Source organism: Dama dama, chromosome 19 (genome assembly GCF_033118175.1).
Source record: "Dama dama isolate Ldn47 chromosome 19, ASM3311817v1, whole genome shotgun sequence".
NCBI lineage: Eukaryota > Metazoa > Chordata > Mammalia > Artiodactyla > Cervidae > Dama > Dama dama.
Window position 1 is genome coordinate 61,101,720 of NC_083699.1, and position 24,995 is coordinate 61,126,714.

Here is a 24,995-nt window from a genome sequence, read left to right on the forward strand (position 1 = left end):
CTGAAGGCTATTCAAAAACTATGGAGACAGCAGATTCAGCGCATTAGTTGCAGGTCATGACTGCTTAGAAGAGTATCTAAAAATAGGAAAGGACCTTGGAAATAACTTAGTCCAACTTCTATACTAATGGCAGAATTGCTTCTGAATCATCTGGTTGATACAATCTCTCCTTAACACTTCAGTGATAGAGTTTATTACTCCTCTCTACCACTCTTCAGGAGGGCCTTCTCCATTGTTGGAAAGTACCATTTGTTAGAAGAGTCTTCTTACAAGGAGAGAATAAGCATTACCCTATAACTTGTTCTTTAGAACAGAAAAGAAGTTACTTCTTCCACATGACCATTGTTCCTCTCACATAATGCACTTGACATAGGAACATCCAAAATAATAGGGTGTGGTTTCTAGGCTTCGTACCTTATGAAGGTACAAAGAGAATTATTCTCTTATTATTAAAACAGTAGCACCCACAAAATACAGGTGTCCTTTGGTATCTGCGAGGGATTTGTTCCAGAACCCACTGAGGATACCAAAATCTGAGGACGCTCAAGTCCTACAGCCTGCCCTTCGTATCTTCAACAGTTATATAGCTGAGGATTCAACCAACCAGTGATCATATAGTACCGTATTTATTGGAAAAGAAAACATCTGCATGTAAGTGGACCCGTGCAGGTTAAACCTGTGTTGAGGGGTCAACTATACTCCAGTGCATCCACATCAGAACTTCACATTTTATTTACTTCCAGCTCCTTCCTTCTAATTTGTAAGTTAGCACAAGTAAACCTTACTTTAGGCAAGCAATGCTTTCCTAAAAAGGAGGGTGAAAAAAAGTAACTGTAAATGAGAAAATCAATCTATACAAATTAGTGGAATCTGCTATTTAATATATTCTGTAGGCAATACCTTCACAAATAATATTGTTGTAATTTTATCTGCCTCATAAGTATGTTTTGTAAGCTATATTTCTTCAAAGTGAGGTCTTCCTAGAGCTGATTTTCTTTGCCTTTAAAATGAACTGCCATAGTAAGGTAATCTACCTGCTGACAGTACTCTGATGGAAAACCTATGACTAAGGCAAGAATTTTGTTATTCTCAGAAGTCAAGATCTCCTGAAAGAGAAAGTTTTGAAATTAAAAATACTCTGTATTCCACCTCATATGACAAAGTGGCAACACAAGGTAAGGGTTTAATAATTATTTTATTTATAAATTTCCACCAACTCTTGCCATTCATATTATTCTGGCTATCACAGATGTATTAATAGTATTATCTTATATTTATCTGCATGAAAATTAGGGGGAAAAAGACATACAAACTGTATGAAAATGACACCGTAAAGCTCATATTTACAGTATAGTACTCTGTAAACACACAGGCCTATTAGCTGAAGTCAACTCTTATCCTATTGCCATCCAGCTGTACAGTCTTGGGCAAATCATTTGTTTCCTCATTTTTAAATTAACTATCACCTGACTTTTCTAACTCATAGACTCAACTGGATGCATGCAAAAATACTTCTAAAAATACCATGCAGTTTAAGTGTGAAATAAGTTACTATAAAGTGCTTTATTTATGACTAGCCTTCCTCTTTTTAGAGTAACACTATTCATATTTCAGTAAGAGTCATTTGTTTGCAAAGGGGCTCTCTTAAAAGGAACTCTTCGGCACTAGTTTTACCAACAGTCTGGCATGATCTGAAGCCAGTGTCTTAACCTTTAGGAACACAATATGCTATAAATACATATAATAATCATAACTTCTATTTAATAACTAATAAAAGTGGCTTATTAGTTCTCTGAAATAGAATAATCCAAAAGTGACATGCTCAAACTGTGGAGAAAAAACCCATCACAGCTGGTTTAACTGATGTAAAATACAAGTGATAACTGGGGACTGGAAACCAACTTTCACCTAAATTGAAGCTTTTTTGTATAGAAAAACATCAAAGGATAATAAATAAAATTCCCTGAAAATTCCTAAAAATTAAAATTCTGAGATTTTTGTTGAAAATTTTGTTTCTTTGGCAAAATATTTAGCATAGACTACATTATTCTCAAATCAATGTTGTGACCTTCCAAGCAAATTTTTTAGCAAGAGTCACATTGCTTTTCAATTACAAAATGACTATCTCCATGACGTCAAAATTCAAAGGACAACCTAAATGATATTTATAATGATAAAAAAGGGAAGACTATGGCATGCAGAGCAGAACTACACAATTATGAATATCTAGCAAACTGATCTCTATTTGTTAGGGTAAAGCTAACATGATTATCACAAGCTTTTTTTTGAATGGTGAAAGAGGAAAATAATCTGCAAATATATCTTGACTTACTAAGTGTTTGGGTGTCAGTCACGTCTGACTCTTTTGAGACCCCATGAACTATAGCCTACCTGGCTCCTCTGTCCAAAGAATTGTCCAGGCAAGAATACTGGAGCAAGTTGCCATTTCCTACTCCTGGGGATCTTCTCAACCCTGGGATCGAACCTGCATCTCCTCTAATGGATTCTTTACCACTGTGTCACCCGGTAAGCTCTCAATGTAGTAAGTATCACGTCATTAATGCAGTCTCCATACTATTACTTATGTCAGTTCCTTAGAACTTTTCAGCCTTTAGGTCCTCTAAGCTTTGGTTGGAATTATTTGGGGAATGGTTAGATATATGCAAAGAGTTTTACGCTTTAGAAATGTTCTTGGTTTATCAAAGTGAAAAGATAGTTATCACACATAGTGAAAATGTTTGTGAGAGCTGCCAACTATTTGGGTACCACTTAGAAAGTATCTTCATCTGATTCAATATCACTCTTGGGTTTGGTAAGTCTTTCCAGTTCTTCTCCATCCTAAAATGAAACATGAAATCAGTAATTAATTAGGACAAAACTAGAAATGCTCCATTTTTAATGATTACTAATGATAACCCTTACTAAAAAATCATGGATTTTATTTAATTAAACTATAATCTGGCTAAATGAAATGAAATACTTATTCTTGGAAAGTTAATTTTAGACATATAATGAGATCATAAAAATTGGAATGCACGTCAATGTATCTGAATTTCAAAGTTAACAAGAGCAAAGTAAAGGGCGCCCTCTGCTGGTCTTGAAGGGAAATGACTAAAGGTTGCAGAAATAGGTATAAACTAGGTGTTGTTACCTAAATTCATTTTCTTTTACCTAAAAAAGTAGGGCAAACGGTGTTATTAGACTTTTGGAAAAGAACACAGAATTTATAAATCTATACTCTGACTAAGATCAGAGCAGGCTTCTAGTTTTTCCATCTCAAGAATCTGTCGTATCATCACTTAAGAGGCATTAATGAGGGAAGCTCTGCCATGAACTCTAATAAGCAATAGGCTAACTTTCTCAGAGTAAAATGTTCACTGTATGAACTATCACATGAAGTACATTCATTGTGCGAACTATCTCATGTGTTCATGAGAACTATAAATTTAAACCAAGATAGACAACTCTATCTCATGTTTTATTTAAACATACATCTAACTCCTAACTTGAGCCTCCAAAAGATCACTATTTATTTGCTAATAGTATGACTGGCAGACCTTCCTAAAACAATTATAACCACTTAGAAGAATATTCAGAATAACTGCATATGTACTTTTCTAGAAAACAGTTTTGGTTAACGTGCAGAGATCCTTTTGGGGACCACCTTCTTAGTGAGATAAACAAGGCACGTCCTTCAGGCACACTCTGGTTTATGAGTAATTGCGAAGAAATAGAAGGAGCCAGGCTTTCAATTTAGTGATACATTTAACAAGACTTACTAATGTTAAAGATCAACTTTTCTTATAAACAAAGCTTTTATCCTCAACTATGGTGGCGCGATAAGGGTAATGAACAGATAAGGAGTCAGACCTCATGGATTTGTTACAAGTTCTTTCACTTACTATCTGTCACCCAGTAAGCCTCTCGGAGTCTGTTTCTTCATTGTAAAACTATGGAGACTAGATAAGATAACCTATGAAGCATCTCTGGCTTTATGACTCTACAATATTCTACGATACAGCTAATGTACAAGGCCCTTGGCATTCTGATTTATAATTTTTTTCAACCCCTTACAGTATTATCATGAGCCCTTACACAGAAGGAGTCCAACAAATGTTGAATGATTTTTTTTTAACTCACAGAGATCAGATATGTCCTGTGATAAAACAGCCCTGATCTATTTCTTTTCTCGTATAACCATGCTTTGAATTTGGGAAGCAGCAGCATCCTCACAAACTTACCCCACTGGAGCGCTCCCAAAGAGTGCCACTTAGATCCCGAATCCTTTCTTTCCTAGGTACATATTCCACACCTTGAGGATTGCTGGCATTGTAAATAAGTATTGAGAGAAGAACTGATGGGGCTTCTAAGAAAAACTCCAAGGAGGGCCTGAAGTCAAAAACCAAAACAGACACCGTTGTGATGACGACAGTGGTGACCTGTGCCATCAAGACATGGAACATGTTATCCAGGAACTTCAGAATAAAGGCCACCGAGAGGCCCTGGAATGCAGTCACAAAAATAAGGGCTACTGAAAATGCATTGTGGCCATAAAAAATCCCACAGTTCTTAATCTGATCATGGTTACTGCTCTGAAGGCCCAGGGTCAGTCCATTGAAAAGAACGCCAAAGAAATAGAGTTTGCTGTTCTGTACGAATATGCTTTCGGTGAGTTGGTTTCCTTCCTTCAGTATCTTTTCATTATAGATATTGGCCATCGAAGAAATAAAACACTGAACTATAATAAGAACATGACCCAAGCCAAGACGGATATGACTGAAAACTCTGGCCGTCATGTTCCACTGAGCTTCAGAAAATGTCCACTCCTTTGCTGTGCAATTGTCTTTCCTGGGACACTCACTTCTGAAGAGAAGACAGGAATTGGATGGGCTGAAGAGGGCGTCATGATGAAATCCATGTCCTGCCAGGCTATGTTGTGAGGTCTCAGTCCCAGAAGTGAGGGCCACAATAGACAAAAACAGAATCAGGAGGGAAGCCCACTGTATCCTGTTTAGATGCCTCCTGTTCAAAGATGAAAAAGGAGATTTTTAATTACTCATTTTCCCCCGTCCCACATCAACTGTTTCTACCGAAAACTCAATTACTTGAGTACTTGGTTGCCTGAACCACACCATTTTTGCTAGCATTCTCTACAATTCAAGTTCAAAGGAAATCTGTTGGGTGAGTCTGCTTCTTGAACTTGTTATTTTTATTCACTTTTTAGAGTAATTATCCCTTGACACCATCCAGTCATTTCTCCTGCTGCTGCTAAGTCACTTCAGTTGTGTCCGACTCTGTGCAACCCCACAGACGGCAGCCCACAAAGCTCCCCCATCCCTGGGATTCTCCAGGCAAGAACACTGGAGTGGGTTGCCATTTCCTTCTCCAATGCATGAAAGTGAAAATGAAAGTGAAGTTGCTCAGTCCTGTCCGACTCTTAGCGACCCCATGGCCTGCAGCCTACCAGGCTCCTCCGTCCATGGGATTTTCCAGGCAAGAGTACTGAAGTGGGTTGCCATTGTCATTTCTCCTAGTTGTTGTTTAATCACTCTGTCATGTCCGACTCTTCTGCAACCTCCCCTAGGCTCCTCTGTCCATGGAATCTTCCAGGCAAGATTACTGGAGTGAATTGCCATTTGCTCCTTCAGGGGATCTTCACATTGTAAATTTCCTTCTAACCTATATGCTTATTAACCAAGTCTCCTTTCTACCTTGAGAGCTGATCTTAGTTGTTTGGTACAGTCACTTTTTATCTGGGAATGAAGTACGTTAAAACAGGAATTCTTAATATAGTTTCCATGAATCAGGAGAAAACGTCATGAACTTTTCTGTGAATTCTTACAGTGTGTGCCAAAGGTTCTATAATACATAGGTGAATTTCTGGCCTTCCCTACCCTCTCCAGGAGACCTTTCAAAGTTCTGTCATATTTTCAAAAGTATTCATGATCCAGAAATGATTTAAGGAGGAAGCTAGCTCCCTGATCCATAGCCTCATCACAAGGTATTACACCCCAAACTACTGTTGGATAAGACAAGTTAAATATATATATATATATATATATTTTTTTTTTTTTTAAGTGTTTCAGCTGACAAAGTATCTACTTTGTCCAATAACACATTTTGAGAAAAAGAGGATGTAATGATTATTATATCATTTTCTGAATTCAGCTTAACAGACATTTCATGAGTAGCAACTATGTGCCAGGCATTCTGCAAACAGAAAAAAGACTTGGTCTCCATTCTCTACAAATTTACACTTTAATAGGGAGAGTCATACCTAAATGATGACAATATCTTGTGTGGCGTGATACACTGAACAACTAGGGTACATTGAGGAAGGAACACTTGAGTCTGTAAATAGAATCAGGTATTGCTTTGAAGAGATGACACTTCAGCCGAAAGATGAAAAATAAACTTAAGCTTGCCATGTGAAAAGACAGTTGGTGATATATCCAGGCAGAGGCAAAAGTCTATGCAAAGGCTAAAAGAATGTACATTGACTAAGGAAAGAGGAGGATGGCAGTCAGGTGGGAACAGTCAAGGAGGCTTCTGGAGGTGACAACATCTTCAAGTTTGAAGATCAGTCAGTCAGATGAAGAAGAGGGATACCAAGAATAGAGCAACATAAACAAAGACAGACGTGTAAAGCAACAGGTGAGAACTAGAAGTAAGAATTTTGGAGCATTCGTTCAGCATCTACCATGGATCAGGCAGTTTGTTCTAGGGCAGGAAATGGTTCTCAGAGGTTAACTGACATCCCTAAGGTCATGTATTCATGACAGCAATGAAGGAGTCAGAGTCATGGTTTTGTTAAGTCCTCCCCCTGGACCAATGCACGTCTTATGTATCAATACAATTCTGAGTACCCAGTATGCCTATATGGGAATACGTGTGACCTCACCAATGCGTCCATAGTTTCATGCTGTGAAACTGCTAACTAACTACACAGTCTCAAAAGCAGCACTATCTGAGCATAATATCATATGTCTTCTTGTGCAGACACTTTCAAATAACCAGATCTAACACTCAGTGATTGGACTAGCATAGTCCTACTTCATGAGGTCAGAAACTGTTAACTAGTCACTTACATTTCTGAAGGTGCAAGTGGTATACCTTCAGTGGTAGAAAGCTAATGTGATGGAAATTGAAAAGACACAGATGAGGTGCTCAATTTATAAGAATCATCATATAAGCAATCACTATGCATCAAGATAAAAGAGGCAATGATAATACTCTACAGGTCCTTTAGAAGCTATAGATTTTCACTAATATTGACACTGAGAAAAAAGAACCTAAGAAAGTAAAGCCTTATACAAGCTAAATGGTACCTACTACAAATAATTACTCATTCAAGAATGTTCTGGGGAAGGTTAAAAATTACTAACTACTAGGCTGAAAATAGATTTTCAGCAAAGAAAATATAACAGTAAGTTACTCTGTAAAGTGAGCTGAGAATCTGTGCTGTTAGAAATGATGACTGATTATGCACAGAAGAGTGCTCCCCAGTTTAGGGGATAGACTCATGCAGAAGCTGAAGCTCCAATACTTTTGGCACCTCACCTGAGCAAAACGCTGACTCACTGGAAAAGACTCTGATGCTGGGAAAGATTGAGGGCAGGAGGAGAAGCAGGCAACAGAGGATAAGATGATTGGATGGTATCATCAACTCAATGGACATGAGTTTGAGCAAAGTATCACGGAGAGATACTCCACGGAGATAGTGAAGGACAGGGAAGACTGGCGTGCTGCAGTCCATGGGGTTGCAGAGTCAGACACAACTTAGAAACAGAACAACAGTGACACTCAACTGACGTCTCCACTGCTCTGTGAAACATTCAGATTGATGTGCGGAGCTGAACGCTTCTGGCTGGAAGGCTGCTTGCTGAACCTGAGGGCCTCTCCTCCCAAGTGAACTTTTTGTTCAAAAAAAGTGTCCGTTCCAAAACGTGTTTTGGCCAGGTGAGCTCATTATTCTAATCATATATTTTTATGATTATAGAAACCATAAATTATGTGTGAAAGAAAAGGATTGCTATTTTTATGAAAACTAAGTTGAAAGTTTTAAGAAGAATAAAGGCAATCACAAGATTAAAAAAAAAAAAACTGCCTGTGAATTAGGTGCAGGTGAGTTAGTTTTTTAAGATTGGGGAATGAATAATAAAGAATCTACTAAAAATATTTTTAAGGCTTGTTGCACTTTAAAGAAATTGGAACTGGAAAACCATGGATGATGTGTAATGTACAGGAGGTTCAAGCAACCCCATCGGCAAATCCCAGACACACACAAAGGAAAGGCCTTAGCTCTTCATCAAAGGAATGATGAATGGAAATTCACATATCTTAAGTTAAATTTTCTAAAGTGTGTATATATATATACATACATATACACACCATATTTGGTGGTAAACCAAGGCAGAGCAAGAAAATATTTAAGTGGAAAAAACTTTTTTCAAGAAACTATACATCAAACCTTTCTAAATAGCACAGAGGATGACCAGGGACATATTTATCATGAGAAATTATAGAAAATATTTATCATGTGAATGAATGGTCTTGGGGAAATGCTTATATTACTGAGTGGCACTTTTGTTTCTCCTGCTACTTCTGAAAGTAAAGTTTACCACAACTTCCAAGATACCCATCAAAGTTTCAAAATGTGTTTTTTAATAATTTTTTTCCCTGCCCTTTGAAGTAATCAGAGAAACTCATATATATTCTTTAGGTAAACGTAAGTGCTGTTCCTGGTTCTGTTCCCAAATCTCGATGTTCAGGTTGAAGTATTATTCCCTAAAGCCTAGCAAACAAGATTACACAACTCTTAAGAGCAAGCCTTAAGAGCAAAGCAATGGGGCTTTGAGGCATGCTCGTCATATTTCCACTTTGAATCATTAATTATACTTCAAAGAGGGAATCTATGCATCACATGGGGTTTAGAATAAGACATTTTGATAGTGGCATTTTTGTTTTTCTCACTTTCAAACTCTTGCAAGTAAATTCCTGCATTAGTCATTGGACTTATTTTTTTTCTACCTATATAGCCTTTATACTCTTTATCTGTATGGGAAAGGTATATGATGGCTTTGCCAGAATCAAGTATAAGACAAGATCTTCAATATTCTAAATGAGTTATTATGGCAGAAAAAATTTAAAACTTGTGAAAAACAAACTATTTTTAGGTCAAAATTTTATCACAAAAGACTATCAAAGAGTCACAACAATTAAGTTACATAGGGGAAAACAAGCAACATACATTACCACCAACAAAAAGATCAAAACAGAACAAGGTTGATTTTAAAATGTATTAACAGGTAATACTTACAAGGTATTTCTATAAAATATATTATTAGATTTATTTCATATTTTACCTCTATTATTTCAAGTAACTTCAGGGCTGATTTGTGAATTACTCAAACTAAGACCCACTCTGGGAACTAAATTAAAGCTCCTGGAAATAATAAAAATGGAGCAATTTATTGTTTCTTTAATCCAAGTTTAACTTCTAAGTATTCAAAACAAAGAGATATTCACAAACTTAGAGAATGAACTTAAAGTTGCAGAAGGAAAGAATAGAGTGAACGGATACTAGGGAGTTTGGGATGGACATGTACACACTGCCATATTTAAAATGGATAACCAACAAGGACCTACTGTATAGCCTGGATGGGAGAGATGATTGGGGAAGAATGGATACACATACTATGTATGGCTGAGTCCCTTTGCTGTCCACCTGAAACTATCATAACACTGTTAATCAGCTATACCCCAATACAAAATGTAAAGCTTAAAAAAAACCAAAGATACTAACAAAGTAAACAAATGCCTAAGAATCAATATTACTGCTTTGAATTTTATTAAAAGTTTGAACTATAGTTCATAATGTTGTTTACCTCTCTGCCCCCAGCCTATTCACCTAGACTCCCTCCTCTGCAGCCAAGGGGAGCTGCTCAAAGGCTGCAAAATGCTTAGTGGCTCCAGGCTCCAGGCAGACCCAGTCTAACTGAACCTACCATTAGGGGTCCTTATGGGATTAAGTTAAAACAGGGTGGAGGCCTTAGGGTTTTATGGACTGCCTGATGGACAGCCTCCCCGTATAGCTGCCCACATGGCAGTCAGGGCACCCTGGGCAGTGCTTTTCCAAGTGGCCCTCACCTCCGCCTATGGCCCTGCTCATGCTCTGGAGTCACTAAAAAAAACAACCAACCAACTCTGGGCACAGCTAGAGCTACTGGCCAATCTCAAGCCAGGCAATAACATACTTTTAACCTTCTCTTTGGTAAAATCAGTTTTAAATTAATGTAATTTTGGCATAATACTTATGCATTACATAGTAACACCATGCATACTCATAAACTGTCATTCCATAGGAAAAAACATTTTTTTAACTTAAAGGTAAAAAAAACCCCAAACAGAACAAAAAATACAAGTTTTTTAAACCATTGTTCCCCTAATAGTGAGCCTTTCTGTGTGTCAGAGCCAATAATTTTTCCTTTACGGAAATGAATCTCAATTTTATCACAGGAATCAATATAAAAATATAACTGCTTACATATGTCTCCTTAGAAGCCAACTTTTATCCTACTAAGTGACATTCATGCTGATTTTAAAGACTATAAAATGTTTTTGGATTAGCATTCTTTACTTACTAGTTGGACTGAATTATTCTCACAATTCATAAATGAAGAAAGTGATGCAAAAGCAAATTTCAGTTACTCTAACATTTAAATTGGTTGAAATGCTATGTTCATTTTTTCCCCATATCTTACATCAACCATTAAATTGAATGCTTTCTCAAGGTAAAAGAAAATCTTTCAAGAATATCATACAATTTCTAAACTGAATGCATCAAGGGATTCCACAAATAACTGCTGAGTGCCTATGTACCAAGCCTTTCACCCTTCTGTGCACATCAATCATGAAAACACTCTGTCACAGTACACTGAGAAAGAAATTAAAAACAGAAAGTGAATGTAAAATTAAAACAATCACAACAAATATAACAAAAAGTTATTTTATTTTCCATCATCACCACCATCATTAAACAACAAATTAAACCGGAGTTAAGTACCCAGATCCTGTATCACCTTAGGACATTCTGGCCTTTGCTTTGCAGCAGAGCCTATTTAAACTTGTTGCAAATCCTCTGCCAGTTAGAGCTTAAATAACATACTTATCTCAAGGACTTTAATAAAGACAATTTGTCACTTTTTATCATCTCCAAACTTCAAATGACAAATACATTATTTTAGGAACTTCTTGGTTCCCTATTAATGTACAGAGATTCTGTTTAAAAAAAAAAAAAGGCTAATGAATTCTTTGTTGAAAATCTGGCACTAAAAACTAAAATAATTAAAATACAGTCATTCGTCTCTTTTTTTTGAGATGCTAAGGAAAAACATTTCAAACACTGAATCGCATGCTAACACTGCAGCTGCTTTTCAGATGGGTTAGACAACCTGCCCAATACACAAAGCCAATTAGCAATAAAATCCCAGCCTTGGGATTCCAGAGGGTATATCATCTGAAACAAGGCGGTGCCACTTTAAAGTATGATATATGCTTTCACAACAAGTTACTTACTTCAGCACTATCCTGAATAGGAGAGCTGTTGTTATAATGCTAAAATTTGAGAAGATAACAGCCATGGCCTAGAAAGAAAGAGAAGATAGAGTTACAACCCAAACAAAGCACTGACCTTAGAAATCTCCCAGCTTGGTGCAAGTTCACCTGACAAAAAAAGCTTTTTGGTCAAAACCCAGAGAGATTATTAGGGCAACTACTTCACTAGAGGATTAAATTCTATTTTTATTGCTGGTTGAATTTATGCAGATATGATCAAATCATTGTACAGGCTTTGAAAATGTGTTGAAGTTCAGCAAATGCCTGAGCAATAATCTGTATGAGCAAATCTGGAAATACTTATAAACTCTAAAGGTTTAAGTCCAGAAATAATGGTTACCATGACTATAAAGCATACTTTTTCAAGCTCTCAAAGAGATTTATATAGTCTTTTAACACTGATTCTGTGGATAGAGAGAAAAGGCAAGTACTATTAGGCTCATTTATACATTACGAAGATAGAGGTATAGGTTTTTAGGCATGTTTAATGTTCTAGAATGAAATCAATTTACTTGGTTGAACTATAGTGATTCAATATCAGTGATTCATTACCAAAGTCATACTTGACAGTCCTTTGGATTTATTCCCATTGTTCTGAACAATGGGAAAAAATTAGAAAGGTGCTAGCCAGATTTTTATAAAGGTTTGTTTCTCTGAATTTAGTCAAATTGCACATGGGAATATTAATCTGAATATATGTACATTTTGGCCCAGAAAGTATGAAATTAATCACTATCCTCATAACTGTATCTGACAATGTTAATTATTTTCAAAAAGAAGTCCTACTGCCTTGTCACTTTACATTGATTAAACCTTAAAGAGTTTCCACAATCTATACAACCAGTAAACATGACTAATATACAGCTGAATGAGAGAAATGAGTAAATCCAATAAAAACTAGCAAAAACTCCAAGAATACAACATTGCTCTTTTTCCACTCCATTTTTATGGGAACCATTATTTTAAGATTTTCTCTGTAGATAAATGCTTGCGAACCCCTGGTTAGGAGGTGAGTAAGAGGAGATGAGAAAAGTATGTGGCTGCTAAGTTGGAAAGTGGTGGCTCTGATCAGTCACAGTAACAGCAGTGCAAAGATACACAATCAAACAGCCAGCTGGCCTCAGGCACTGGTATCCACTCTGTCCAGGCAGTAGTACAGAATAAACAAAATATCAGAGCTCTTTGCCCCCAAACTGCCATGCATCTCTAATTCTTTCCCACTAGGCTTGGGCACAGCAATACACAGAGTGTGAATGCCAGCGGATTTATTTTGTAGTATTTGCGTTTGTAAGCGATCGGGAAGGAAGAGCAAAGCAATAAGTTGTAAGAAAAGGAAGCTGCAATCTTGCTTCAGTACTGGGGATTTAGCAAAGCAGGACAAACTTAGAGCTAGTCTGTTAGACACCAACGAAACACGACAAACATATACTTGTTGAATGTGAAAACTTATTTGTTGGGTACAGGAATTCTCAGATCTGAAAAACAAAACTGAAAGAACTTAGAAGAGGACACAGTTTAGATGCAATGAACACTTACTAATAAAATGCATCACAGGTGAAGGAACTTCAGGTGTTCCTCTGGCCCAGGTCCTTGCCTTTGGGCCAGTATGGTAACATTATTCTATTTTTATAGAGCAGTTTGTTTTTGCCTGGTTCTAATCTTCTAAATTGTGCAAAAGAATCAAACTGCTGTTCTCCACCTCAGTGCCTTCTTGAACCCTCCTTTTCACCCCACTCTCAAACTGATTTGGCTATACCTAAAGAGGCTTCAAATACAGGATTAGTGTCAACAGAAATCCTACTTATAATCAAAATGAATGAATTTGCTCTTTAAAATAAAACACATTTTGTTAAATGCAGCAACAGAAACCTTCATTTTATAAAATAAAACTAGAGAGAGGAAAAAATATATGTGATCCCAAATGAATAATAAGTAAAAGCAGAAGTGTGTGTTAATCGCTCAGTTGTGTCCAACTGTTTGAGACCCCATGGACTGTAGCCTGTCAGGCTCCTCATCTATGAAATTCTCCAAGCAAAGAATACTGGAGTGGGTTGCCACTTCCTGCTCCAAAAGCAGAAGACCAAAGTTTAATTTTGATTACTAGTGGCTCTCTAAATTGGCACAGGGAATGCCAAAAGAGATAAGAAGCATTTCTAGTATTATCAGTTATGGATAGCATTTAGATTGGGAGGATAGAATCTCTACCCTTAAACAACTTGTTGGTTAAATGACAGGACTAACACAAAGAGAAAATCATACTAATAGAATACATATAAACCACATTAAAACAAGTATAAGAGCACTGAGAATATAATTTTCTGAGTTGAACACTGGAGGTCCTGGGTATTGAGATTAGCATTAGAGGTGTGTGACCACAAGATCGCTCAGAAAATAGGCAGTTAGGTTAAGGTTACACAGAGATGGCTCTAGATTCAGGGATCAGGAAGCAGCTCCCTCAGATCAGTCAGCACAGTTTAATACAGTTATCTTTCATAGCAGGAGAGTCTGGCAAATGGATTGGCTGTCCTCAGATGATTCTGGTAAAACCTTAGGAAGGTCAGTGAGGCAATGAGAAACTAACAAAGGTAAGGTAAACAATTAAAAAAGAGAAAAAGGTTAGTTCTGGGATTCATTTCTCCTGTCTTTTCAGTGCTATCTTCTTTATCATTATTTACTTACAGGCTGAAGATAGGAAAGGACATAGAAGACAATCAAATTATCCAGGAAATAAAGAAAGGCAGGAATGGACCACTTCATGAAATTAAAGAATTCCTTCCAGGAACCACATCTCAACTTTCTATTTTGATGATCTTCTAGAGAAAGAAATACAGCAATAAATATATGACCTTGATAAGAATGCACGAACTTTTACAGAAAGTAACTTATATTGACTCCTGACACAATTCTTTAAAAGAGGCTTAACAAACTTGCTTTCGTAAGTGACTATTAGTCTTGAGAAATCAAAAACAACACAGGATTTCATTACTGTCTTTCTTCACCCCACCACTGTGCCCATCACTGGTATCAGCAACACCTCAGGAATTACGATTTTCTTAATTTCTGCTAACCTGAGATAGATGTATCACTGAAGAACGTAACTCAGAATACCCTTACGGTTTCTCTTACTACTCTGAGCATAAAGCCAAAAGAGATCAACCAGTTAAAATTTTTAAGTGGAAAGAAAAATCAATCATTCGTGCTGAAATTTTTTTACCCTGGGGGGCTGTGTGGGGAGAGGGGGGGAAGGGAACCACAAAAGGGAGATACTGACTAAAACTTAAATAGAGGAGAGTAGATAAAATTAACTTTTACTCGTCCTAGTATGAGTTATTATCCTATCTCTAGGTTTCCAAAAACTTAGGAAGGTACTTAACAGAGAATGTAAAATAAAATGAAAAACAGAAGTCAATTTATATTTAAGCCCTAGTATAAATTTTATGAGATAAGAAATGTATTCTACCAACTAGAAACGTCACACAGACTGAAACTTTTAAAAATGAAAAGACATCTTTTGGGGCAAGCTTTTAGCAGTCTATGTTCTCTGTTTACCTGATGTGGGAAGGCAAACCAAAGTAGTGGAGAGGTAAAGTTCAGTAACTGGAGAATTAACAAAAGGCTACTTACTTTAGATAGGATTAGTACCCCTATTTGATAGCTAATGAAACTGGAACTCAGAAAAGTAAAATAATCTGCCCCAGAATATAGTCTCTCTGACTTCAAAGTGGTATGCTGCCTCCCCTAAATGAAATGCAAACTGCTGTCCAGTATGCTACATATCAAGTTAGACAGCAGTGATTTAGATGATTCTGAACTTGAATACAAACTAACTCCCTATGGGACCCACCACAGGAACAAGTCAAGAGGCAGAGCAGTGGACAGGACGCTAGGACATGTGGGTTGGAGCTGGGGCTCTGCCTCCTCCTACTCAGCACCACCTCACACTTTGTTTGAGCCTGTTCCTTTACCTGCCAAACATGGGTAATCGTACTTCTATTTGTATCTTAGCATCCTCATATATACAATTAATGGGCTAGGCTAACTGACATAAAACGTTTCTTTCAGTTCTAAAATTGTTTGATTCTCTGGTTTTTAACCAGTTATATAGTATCATGTCAAGACTCACCTTTCTTTAAAACCCAGAATGACACAAGCGCACAGAAAACCAGCTTTACCAGTTCTGAGCACACATTCACAGTAGTTGGAAGATAATCATATTTGTTCTCTGAAATGAAACAGAAATGTTTTTTAACTATAAATTTTGGTCTACATAATGTTTGTTGTTGTTTAGTTGCCCAGTTGTGTCTGATCCTTTTGTGACTCCATGGACTGTAGCCTGCAAGGCTCCTCTGTCCATGGAATTTCCCAGGCAAGAATACTGGAGTGGGTTGCCATTTCCTTCTCCAGGGGATCTTCCAGGGATTGAACCTGCATCTCCTGTATTGGCAGGCAGATTCTTTACCACTGAGCCACCAGGGAAACCTACATAAACTCATATTAGCTTACATAGACTAATATTTAATAATTTAGAGTTGTTTCTAAACTTAATTGTTAGATTTTAATATTGGTTACATTAAATTTCATCCAGTTGGCTTTGTTCTTTCCGATGTTTGAATCAATTCACCTAATGTGTTAGTTAGCCCTACCTCAGTATTTTATTATCCTTGAAATTGAGAACTACACCTCTCATGTTTTCATTCAAATTGTTGAAAAATGTGCTAAGGGGGCTAGGGCTACCAGAAAAGAAAGCTTTGTGGTATGGCATTAGAGACCACCTTCTAAATGGACTATTAATTAACAATCAGGGCCTGATTCATCAACCAGCTGTCAACTTACGTAGCTGAATTATTACCCAGCTCATGGTTCCTCTTATGTGTCTTATGTGCCTTGCTTAAACCAACATACATTCTGTGATATTCCCTAACTCAGAGGTTTCCTATCTGTTTCATATGATTGTCCACATGGAAAACATTATTTGTTAGACACTTTGGGACAAACAGATATTGAGGTCACAAGAAGGAAGCAACCTGAGGCAAGAGGCAACTAGCCCAGGGCTCTGGGGTGGACAAACATGCTCTCATATCCAAACCCATTGACACATTAGTAAGAGATGTCCCAACTTACAAGTCAATCTAATTAGGAAATGAGATTTGGTTAGTATATACTGACTTAGCTATTACTTCTGTTTTCCAAATGCTTACAAACAACTTGTTGTATAATTTTGCCAAGGACAAACATAAATTTTATCCAGTACTATTTTGAGGAATGTACTTTTTAAAAAATATTTGCTTGTTTCCCTTGGTTGTCATATGAAAAACCCAAACTGGCCAAGTAGAAAGGAAAAAAGCCAACTCAACATTCTTTCTTCCCAGAACATCCTTTCTTCTTCTTTTCTGTGGTTTTCCCTGACCCTCTCAACCCATGCATAATCAATCCTTTATTCATCTCCAATCCTGTAGCACTACTGTAAGCAGATGAAGTCAGGGGTCCCTGGACAAAGAGAACAGGCATGGCTCTCCTGACATAAGAGATGCCATTTTTAGCTTAAGTCATCTTGTGACCTAAACTTGGCCACAATGCTTATCTTTGAGCAGGTCTCAATAATTAAGAATTTTATGGAAACAAAAGAATGTAGGAATAAACTGTTATCAGTCAAGAAAAGTGACATTAGTAAAGATATTAGTGCATAAGATATTCAACCATATCAGTTTTAAAGACTCCCAGTTCAGTTTCAATGGTAAAGATGAGACTGCAGTGTTCACCCACCAGATCAACCAGAACCTAAGGGATGATGATGTTGACCTTTTCTGCCCCTTGCAACTTCAGTCAGCTAAAGTCTGGATTCTGTCAATAAGACAAGCCCCTTCATAAAATGCACCTTAACTTAAAACTTCCCCAATTTTGCTTTTTGGGGAGACACTGCTTTGGGAAAGCTCTCTGGTGTTCTTACCTGCTACAAGTAATAAATCCTTTCTTCTCCTGATCTTTGGCTTAGTTGTATCTTTTGGTTCAACATCCACCAAGAGATGAACCCAGTTTTCAGGAAACTACCTATAAACCTTTTAACAGGGCTTGTAACATTGCATTATGGTTATTTTTTATGTTGTATGTCTTACCCTTAAAATGTAAGCTTCTAATAAGACAGGTACCATGTCAGTCATCTTTCTATACCTGGCAGTTAAGTGTTCTGTACTACAGGCACTTACTTAACTGTCTCTTAAACTTTGTCCATCATTAAAAGCTTAGCTAAGAACGTCTCTTCCTCCCTTTTCTGAGCTCAAAGCTAGATTGAAATCACATTCTATTATTCTCCAACAATACTTGCATTATTCTCTGGCATGATATACATGAGCATACATGCACACACAAAAATGGAGGGCCTCAGACCACAACTTTCAAACTCTTGTCATCGCTCTTTAACTCATTCTTGTTTTTTGTTTTTTTCCTTGCATTTCTCTCATGGCTGATTCAAAATCATGCCACAGTATCATTCCACTCACCTTCTGCCCACACTCACAATCTTGTCTACACAACACCCATCCTTACTGGTTTCTCTTCAGTCCCAGAGAGGACAGCCATGGCCTCACTATTCATCCATTCTCCCCATTAAAACCTTCCCTTCTCTTCAGGGGCTTTGCTACAGTAAGTATTTCCTCTGGCTTCAGTGTATCTTCTTTGTCTTTCTATTAAGTGCCTTCTCCTCTCCTACAAATATGCTCAAAATTACCAACTTAAAAAAAAAAAAACCCAAAAACTTCATTACATCCACTTTCCACTCAGATCTCGTCCCTGAACAGTCCGGTTTCTGATCATACCTCAGTACTCCAACTAACTAGTCCCTGAGATTAGAACTTCTAATTAATAATCCCAAAGGGCAGGTTTTAATCCTTATCTTATCCTGATAGTGCAATTCTCTCCCTGTTTTCAAACTCCCTTCTACAAGTCATGTGCATTTAGTTCTCTCATCTTTCTAATTCCTTCTTAAGGTCCTTCTGAGTGTTTGCATGCCTGTTAACTGTTGGCATTCCTCAGATTTCTATCCTTGGCTCTTATTTTCTCATTCTGTGTGCTTACCCTGAATGAGCCCTCTGCTTATCAAGTTTTAAATGTCAATTTAATATTAATGTTTCCAAATCTGTGTTCTGGAGCATTTAATGCTCACTAAATATATCCACATGAATGACTATCTTCTATTTATTCACTAAACTGGCAGTTCCTTGACATGTGTGAAGTGCTAGACATTGCAGGACACAGCTCCTGGCCTCATGTGCGGTACAAGAGCTAAAATTTTAATCTCTGTGAGCTCTGTCCAATCTTCTCCTCCTCCTTGGTCTCCATCTCAGCTGGGAGCATCATAAGTCTATTGGGCATCTAAACCAGAAATCTCTGAGTGAGCTATCCAATACTTCATCTCCTTCAATCTCCACATTCAATACACTCTCCAAGTCCTGTCTTTTTTTGGTCACACCACACAGCTTGTAGGATCTTAGTTCCCTTGACCAGGGATTGAACTAGGGCCCTGTGCAGTGAGAGAGTGGAGTCCTAAAACCAGACCACCAGGGAATTTTCAAGTCCTGTGTTCTCTATGTTTAGAATATTTCTTGAATCAATCCTCTTTTCTCTATTCCCACTTTAAAATCCTTCATTAGTTTTCATCATCTATGGCTCGAATTTGTAATAACTCCCTAACTGGCTACTTCTCTTTTCCTTTAGTCTTGTCTTCACCCAGCTATTATAACAGTCTTTCTCATTTTATCCAGCTGTTTACAGTTCTCCAAGTACTCCCTGTGCCCCAGAATCTACAGCCTAAAGTGTCAGATCCTTAGCATGGCCTATGGAGTCCTCAACTATGTGATCATTACTGCCCTCTCTAGCCAAGCATTCCTTTCTCCTCTCCTCCAAGTCCTTAAAATTTTTTCTCAGTAATTCTGAATGACATGCTCACAATCCATCCTGCTTCTTGATCCATCTGTCCATTTTTACAGGCTGCTGCTTCTGTTTTGAATACCTGTGCCCACCTTGTCTTCTTGTAGGTCAACAATCACCTTACCAGGGAAGTATTCCCTGATCTCTTTGCAGTCCACATCATGCTCTCTCAGACAGAATATCACCTTCTACTCTAAACTACCTCTGCATTTTTGGTATAGAACTGCACTTATTATACTGTATTTTCTTGATGCACTTACATGTATTCCTCTACTAATAAACTGTGAATTCTTGAGAATAAGGTCTACATCTTATGCATTTTGAACCTTAATACTAACATTTAGCCCAGTGTGAATTAAGCTGTTAAAATATAAATTTTTACATCAGTAATAAAAGATTTCTTGAGTATATATTTACCAAAGCTGTTCCACTGATAATGTAATTAAAATAGTACCTTACAAATGCCAGGTGACCAAATATATCTCCTGTCTATTTCAAAATAAGTTATATATTGCTATAGGCTCAGAAACACCTGCTGACTGAAGCAACAGTCAGATGTTATGATCTGTTCTGCAAAAGTTTTGATATGTACTTAACTGACCCAAATTTTACTCAGCATCAAAAATTTTTCTTGGTAAGGAATGCAAGACTAAAGAATCATATATAAACATGTTTTATCATTTACATAAAGCAGAGGGCTTTTAAAGATGAAAGTGAAAGTTGCTCAGTCCTGTCAGACTCTTTGTGACCCCATGGGCTGTAGCCCTGGATTGTAGCCCACCAGGTTCCTTTGTCTATGGAATTCTCCAGGCAAGAACACTGGAGTGGGTTACCATTCTCCTCTCCAGGGAATCTTCGCCACCTAGGGACTGAACTGGGGTCTCCCACATTGCAGGCAGATTCTTTACCATCTGAGCCACCAGATGGTGGCCAACTTTTAAGGGTATTATCCCCATTTTATACACAAGGAAACTAAAAACAAGATAATGTGCAGTTAGATGGAAGTACTCCATACATATTCCAAATTTAACTTACCTTCATTAGCTGAATATTTTACCAGTAGGATGCGACTTGAACTTAAAGTAATGAATACGGCCCCCAGCAGGAATGTATACATTGCTGACGAGGCGCTTAACATGGTATGAGCACAATTGTTTTCCATTCCACTGTTTTCTAGTTCCCTTAAAGAGAATAATAAATTCATGAGCAACCATGCTGGCAGATTAAGCATAATACAAGTACCACTTATTGTGAAGAACAGAAAAAGCATTTTTTTAGGTGTCTAGCTATGGCTATACCTAAACCAAAAGTTGAGGAGTACAAGAGAAACCAGGGGAAATGAAATGAGAGAGTCAATTTTATCAAATCTCTGATAGGACGGGGGAACTCCGACAATAAACACAGGAGCCAGGTTAGAAGTGCTGCCCTCTAACCTGGACACTTTAGAAGGGCGCTTTAGGACTGCAGAATTCTGCAGAAAAACAATGCTTTAACTTTCATTCTTATGAGCAACTTTGCTCTAGAAGATAATTTCAGATTTGTATTTTTCTCCTCAGTAGCGTCTTTCCATAGGATGAAAAAGCGCTTGCTGGGAAAGATTTCGTTGCCATAAAGACCAAATGGAAATATCCGAAACACTACTGTTAATTTATACTGAATTACTGTTGAAAGTAGAAGACGACTTAAATATCAATGATTCTAAGGCCTTTCGATATATAAAGGCTACTAAACTCTAGACAGGATAATTAACTTGCCCAAACTAACCTAGTATAAAGACAGCGCACAGGACCTGGGAAACTGATGGGAGACGGGCTGAAAATGACAACACCCGCAGCACAAGCGGGCCTAAGCCTGCAGTGGCCAGAGACACCTCCCCTCCTCGGTAAGGACAGGTTTCTCTCCATCATCTAGGAACTCCTTCTTGTCACACATGCGCAAGAGGGATCTGGTTTGCTGCGCCCTTCCCTCAAACGCACGCGCACTTTGCCCCGGGCGCGGGGAGGGGCACGGTTACCTCGGTCCCTTCGAAGAGCTTCTAGTGGAAGAACGCACATCCTAGAGCTGAGACGATAACTGTCTAGCTCAGTAACAGCAGCAGCGGCGGCAGCTTTTAGGGTCCATAGGCGAGGGAGCTATGGGAGGGAAAGAAAGGCGAATAGGCCTCTGGACAAGACCCTCCTATGCCGGAACAAAAAGCACAATAACGACCCGACGCGGAGAGAGCGGACCTGCCGCCCATTGCGCAGGCACGCTCAGTGTTACGCTCCGGGAGGGAGGGGAGAAGCGACCGGATCCCGCCCCAGCGCGGCCTTTCTCGCGTCACGTGTCGGGAAGAGTCCTGTGTCACGTGAGGCCCAGGTGGCGGCGGAGCTACGGCAAGAGAGTGAGAGGAAGGGGAAGCCGGAAGGGGCGCGAGTGAAGCCTGGTGGAGAAGACAGCTCCCCAGAGGGCGAGGGTTGCGCGTGCGCCCGCTTCTCCCCGCCGACTCGGCCCCGTTGCCCTCACTCGCCGTCAGGTGATAGCTGGGCCGGGCCTCTGGCGCGCTGCTTGGGGCGAGAGGAGCGCGCGCCCTGCCGTCCCGCGGCGCGCCGGCCGCCCCTCCCCCTCGTCCCGTCCGTCCCGTCGCGACCCGTCCCCTCGGGTGCCGCCGACTGGGTGCTGAGGCGAATCGGCGGCAGCGGGGACATTTTCTGACTCTCGTTTCCTGCCCCGGCTGCCGTTTTCACGCCTTCGCGGGGCCGGCCGCCCCTCCGGCCCCAGGATGCAGAATGTGATTAACACGGTGAAGGGAAAGGCACTGGAAGTGGCTGAGTACCTGACCCCGGTCCTCAAGGTAAGCCGGCCATGCGAGGGGCTGGCAGGCACATGCTTGGCACTGCAGGGACCGAGGACCTAGCGCTGGGGTGTCACCGTGGTGTCCGGCGGGGAGCGGTGTAGCCAGCTGGTGAGGGTGGTACGCGGGAAAAGGTGCAGCCCCCTACCGCGGTCTTAATCTGTTCGCGGAGCGACGCTCTGTGCGTCTGTACTCTTGTCTACTCCCGTCGGAGCTCAACTCCTCTGGGTACCTTGGGTTGGAAGGTGGTCCGCAGTTAGGTGGGTTTGAGAACGTTAAATATTAACATCCGAAATCTTTTGAACTTTTAAAAGAAGGATTATTGCTTATCTTAAGTCAGTTTTTGATACTAAAATGACATGTCACTTTTTTCTTTCAAATTTCATAGTAAGTCTCTTATAATTAGGAGTTTGAAATAGTTGTGAATGAGGTCGCAGCTTTGTTAGATTTCAAAAGAACAAGGTGAAATTTGCAACATTTTTTTTCAGTACCATTGAACCCAGTTTATAGGCAAAGCCCCTCTTTTTCAGGTTTTAAAATAGCTGAAACTAGTTCATCTTGGACGTGAGCAACCTGACCATTCTAAATACATAATTTTATTTTACATTGGCAACAACAGCATTTTAAAAGTAAAAATTGTGACGTATTACCTATTTAACCGGTGGCTGATTTCTTATTTTCAAAGATAAATTTCTCGAAGTGCATTCGAGTTTTTCTTTTATAACTCTTTCAGGGTGATTTTTTTGTTGTTATTGTAACTTTATTTTTCCTTTCCGAAAAGCAAGCAATGATGAAAACTAAATGAATAAGGATTTCTTGCTTAAGTGTTTTTTTCTGTAAGTTTTCAATTAAAATTTTACATTTCTTAGTGTGGGGATGAAATACCTTTGGAAATGGTTCCTCTTTATTCAAGAAGTTACTCTGGTATTTAAAATTTTTACTTTACTCCCTTTCCAGGACAGTGGGAAATGTTAATCCTGTGTTTTTAAATACTTATTACTAAGAATTGTTTAAAATTATAACTTGCTGGGCCAAGTTAAAAAAAAAAGTTAAAAATGAGAACTCCAACACTTGCCATGCCTATATTTGTTTAGTGTGAAACCCATCCTAATTAAGAGTATTTAGTCTGTTTTGAAATTGAAAATGATTTTGACATTTGAATCAAGTGATTCTTTTGCATATTATGCCATCTCTTCAGAAACATGTCTAACTAGGCATACAGCATTTAAATAATACATGCTTATTAAAACTTTTTAGTTTCAAGGAGAGAGGAGCAAGAGAAAAAGACTTCTTAAACATGAAACTGCTATTGACCAGTTGTATTTTACTGAACTTATAACAAAAGATTATGTTTTTAGGAAGCGTTCTACTTGTTCACCAAACTGAAAAAATGTGTTAGCTTCTTAGTATGTAGTTTTAGTAATAAGGAAAAAAGAACTAATGACCTTCTTCTTCTTCTTCCCTGTGCTAACTTCCCCTTTTTTACAAAGCTAATTCTTGTATTGATAGTTTCCTACTAGAAATGGGAAAGCAAGGAGGAAAAGCTAAATTCCTGGGAAAGAAAGAATGATTTCTCTTAGGAAGTAAAAGTTAAGAAAAATTGTGATTTGAAAGGCATATGTACAGTGAAAGCCAAAGTCCTTACAGGGATCTACAGTGGTTTTTGTTTAGTCACGAAGTTGTTTCTGACGGTTTTGCGATCCCATGGCCTGTAGCCCTCCACACTCTTCTGTCTGTGGGATTTCCCAGGCAAGAATACTGGAGTGGGTTGCTATTTCCTACTACGGGTAATCTTGATGACTTAGGGATTGAACTGGAGTCTCCTGCATTGGCAGGCAGATTCTTTAACACTGAGCTGCCAGGGAAGCCCATACTGATTTGATTAAGAGTCCTATCTCAACTACTACTGGTTTTTAAGCAAAACCTCTTGCTCGCTTTTGCATTATCTATCAAGAGCTCTCAAAAAAAAAAAAAAAAAAAGAACTCTCTTGCCTTGGGTTTTGCATTTGCTCTGAAATGCTCTTCAGCATTTGGCTGTTTCCTTTTCTTAAGGTCTCTACTGTATAGTCACCCATCAGTGAAATCTTTGTTCTCTCACCATCCTATGTGAAATAACCATCTCTCTCTTTCCATCCCCACTAGTATCCTCTCTGCCTTATTTTTCTTCCTGGTATTGATTACCATTTGGCTTTTCTCCCTGCACTAGAGTTTAAACTTATTAGGAAGACAAGGATGAATTTGGTCTATTTTGTTCACTCTATGTCTCTATTACTCAAATAGTGCTTAGTATGTATAATTTGGTATTTTTTTAATCAGTAATGTTCATAAATGGATCTTCATTTTTGTAAATTTCTACCATAAAATTTTATGTAAAACTTAAACTTTAGAAAAATTTGGTAAGTAACATCCTTACTTTAGGGAGAGTATGGTGTATACTATCTTGGTGAAGATGAGAATAATGGAAAGTATTAAATGTTTTAGGATTTCTAGGTTTGGTTTCTAGTATTACTCAATTTCAGTGAGACATTGGCTGAATTGTAAGATGTCTAAACATCTTAAGATATTTTTGCTGTCTTGTAAAATAATGATATTTAGTCATTTTACAAAATTATTTTGAGGTTTA

General features: G+C 38.4%; 2 protein-coding genes across 7 annotated transcripts in view; one reads left to right on the forward strand and one right to left on the reverse strand.

Annotated features, from left to right (window-relative positions):
- Positions 1 to 1,176: 1,176 nt before the first annotated feature.
- SLC35A5 (solute carrier family 35 member A5) lies at positions 1,177 to 21,786 on the reverse strand. 5 transcript variants are annotated; one of them, XM_061167233.1, is made up of 7 exons: positions 21,554 to 21,786; positions 20,575 to 20,720; positions 15,740 to 15,838; positions 14,296 to 14,429; positions 11,578 to 11,645; positions 4,242 to 5,022; positions 1,177 to 2,838 (listed from the first exon to the last, which is right to left on the reverse strand). In XM_061167233.1, exons 2-7 carry the CDS (start codon positions 20,699 to 20,701, stop codon positions 2,770 to 2,772), a joined length of 1,278 nt encoding a protein of 425 aa, XP_061023216.1. In that variant the 5' UTR covers positions 20,702 to 20,720; positions 21,554 to 21,786; the 3' UTR covers positions 1,177 to 2,769. The 5 variants fall into 5 exon arrangements, with proteins under 5 accessions (XP_061023216.1, XP_061023215.1, XP_061023214.1 ...); XM_061167232.1 differs by lacking the exon at positions 21,554 to 21,786 and adding an exon at positions 21,304 to 21,458 and having other exon boundaries at positions 14,296 to 14,426; XM_061167231.1 differs by lacking the exon at positions 21,554 to 21,786 and adding an exon at positions 21,304 to 21,458.
- A 190-nt stretch (positions 21,787 to 21,976) lies between these two features.
- ATG3 (autophagy related 3) overlaps positions 21,977 to 24,995 on the forward strand; it is a 34,312-nt gene continuing 31,293 nt past the window's right edge. For both annotated transcript variants that reach the window (XM_061167237.1, XM_061167238.1), the window contains exon 1: positions 21,977 to 22,372. In XM_061167237.1, coding sequence (XP_061023220.1) covers positions 22,301 to 22,372 — 72 coding nt within the window. In that variant the 5' untranslated portion in view covers positions 21,977 to 22,300. The remainder of the gene's footprint in view (positions 22,373 to 24,995) is intronic.